Source organism: Bison bison, unplaced genomic scaffold (genome assembly GCF_000754665.1).
Source record: "Bison bison bison isolate TAMUID 2011002044 unplaced genomic scaffold, Bison_UMD1.0 scf7180017864238, whole genome shotgun sequence".
NCBI lineage: Eukaryota > Metazoa > Chordata > Mammalia > Artiodactyla > Bovidae > Bison > Bison bison.
This window is the reverse complement of record NW_011494810.1, coordinates 1184169-1186807: the sequence shown is the minus strand read 5'-3', so window position 1 is coordinate 1186807 and position 2639 is coordinate 1184169. Positions and strand designations below refer to the sequence as shown.

Below are 2639 nucleotides of genomic sequence, written 5' to 3'. Positions count from 1 at the left end.
CATATATGATATTATACATGTTTCAGTGCCATTCTCCCAAATCATCCCACCCTCGCCCTCTCCCACAGAGTCCAAAAGACTGTTCTATACATCTGTGTCTCTTTTGCTGTCTCGCATACAGGTTTATTGTTACCATCTTTCTAAATTCCATATATATGCATTAGTATACTGTATTGGTGTTTTTCTTTCTGGCTTACTTCACTCTATATAATCGGCTCCAGTTTCATCCACCTCATTACAACTGATTCAAATGTATTCTTTTTAATGGCTGAGTAATACTCCATTGTGTATATGTACCACAGCTTTCTTATCCATTCATCTGCTGATGGACATCTAGGTTGCGTCCATGTCCTGGCTATTATAAACAGAGCTGCGATGAACATTGGGGTACACGTGTCTCTTTCCCTTCTGGTTTCCTCAGTGTGTATGCCCAGTAGTGGGATTGCTGGGTCATAAGGCAGTTCTATTTCCAGTCTTTTAAGGAATCTCCACACTGTTCTCCATAGTGGCTGTACTAGTTTGCATTCCCTTCAACAGTGTAAGAGGGTTCCCTTTTCTCCACAGCCTCTCCAGCATTTATGGCTTGTAGACTTTTGGATAGCAGCCATTCTGACTGGCATGAAATGGTACCTCATTGTGGTTTTGATTTGCATTTCTCTGATAGCTTTCATCCTTCTTTATGGTCCTACTTTCTCATCTGTACATGATTACTGGAAAAACCATAGCTTTAAATATATGGACTTTTGTCAGCAAAGTGATGTCTCTGATTTTTAATACACTAAGTTTGTCATAGCTTTTCTTCCAAGAAGCAAGTGACCTATTTAGCAAACTCTAAGTTACTGTCATTGCTGAGTTTAAATGCATCACAAATCAAGTTTCCCAGAAGCAAAGTGAGATAGACTTTGCATGCAAAAACTTTATTGGAGAATCTTCTCAGTATGAAGACCTATAAAATGGAAAGTTAGCTAAGGAAGCAAAACTGGATACAGAGAGAAGTGGTCTATGATGCCTATGTGTAGTGCACTGGAGTTGGGGAACTCTGGGGAGCTCTGGAGTTGGATGGGCCATCAGAGTCAAACTGAGGCAAGGTAGTCAAATCTTTGTAATCCTCCATTGACCTCTCCAGGCATCCTCCACTATCCCAAGGAGAAGCAAGGCCTAGGGCAAGATGTCTCTTCTGAGCTATGGGCAATTGCTTGAGAAGAACACAGCTGAAAGCTTCCACCTGTCAACTCTTTCAACAACCATGGAATGAAGGATGTGTGTCTTCTATTCTTGTAACTCTGTCAGCCCAACTTTTTGTCCAAATTGTCACACTCACCGTGGACATGATAGATTGAGCTGATGTCTAAATTTGACTAACCTTAATCAGAGAATGACTTTTATTTTTAGTATGGCACATTCATATCTCTTCCAATGAAACTACAGTTGGTTGGGTCAGATTTCCTGGCCCCAGAGCACATCTCCAGGTGCTAAAACCAACCTAGTTCTGCCCAACACCACAAGAACACCTCCCCAGAAGTTTCTTGAGAGCACCAGCCACTTCCTTGTTCCTCAGGCTGTAGATAAGTGGGTTGAGCATAGGGGTAATCATGGTATAGAAGGCAGAGACCGCCTTGTCCTGCTTGGAGGAATGATAGGCCTGAGGCCGCATGTAGGTGATCATGGCAGCCCCGTAGAAGAGAGACACAGCTGCCATGTGAGAGGAACAGGTAGCAAAGGCCTTCTGCCGACCTTCAGCAGAACGCATGTGGAGCACAGTTATCAGGATCCTCAGATATGAGGCAGAGATGACAGAGAAGGGCAGGAGCAGCATGAGGACACAGCACACATAGATCATAGTCTCATAGAGGGAGGTGTCAGCACAGGCCAACTTGAGCACAGCAGGGACCTCACAGAAGAAGTGGTCAATCTCTTGGGAGCCACAGTAAGGGAATCGTAGTGTAAAGACAGCCTGGATCAGCCCATCCACGAGGCCAAAGAGCCAAGACCCTGCCACCATGAGCCAGCAGACACGGCGGCTCATGACCACCGAGTACCTCAGTGGGTTGCTGATGGCCACATAGCGATCATAGGCCATGAAAGCCAGCAGGAAGCACTCATCCCCCAGGAGGGTGAGGAAGAAGAGGATCTGGAGCCCACAGCCTGTGAAGGAGATGGAACCATGGCCCAGGAGATAGTCGATGGCCATCCGTGGTACAATGGTGGAGATGAGCGTGAGGTCCATGAGTGACAGCCAGCTGAGGAAGAAGTACATGGGGCTGTGGAGACGGGAGTCAGTGTTGATGAGGAGGATCATAAGCCCATTGCCAGAGAGGGCCACCAGAAACATGGCCATGATGATGGAGAAGAGGAAGAGGTGCAGTGGTGAGTGTGTGAAGAGGCCCAGGAGGATGAAGTGGGAGATGAGAGTCTGGTTTCCCAACAAAGCCATTGTTCCTTCAGAGGGACATGCCATAGAGAGGACTGGGATCTGGAAGCAGGAGGTTTGTGTTCAGTGCCATAATATGAAATCATTGCAAATTTTTCCAATATGTTGCCCTCTTTATATGTTATTTGATTTAGAATAAAAGAAAAAATATCCTAACAGAAATGCAGGATACTTCTGTTGCCTTTACTTTTAAATCTTTCTGCACACA

General features: G+C 45.4%; 1 protein-coding gene across 1 annotated transcript; it reads right to left on the bottom strand.

Moving 5' to 3' along the window:
• Nucleotides 1–1483: 1483 nt before the first annotated feature.
• Nucleotides 1484–2434, bottom strand: LOC104993396 (olfactory receptor 56-like). The gene has a single exon (XM_010846634.1). It carries the CDS (start codon nucleotides 2432–2434, stop codon nucleotides 1484–1486), a length of 951 nt encoding a protein of 316 aa, XP_010844936.1.
• Nucleotides 2435–2639: the final 205 nt, after the last annotated feature.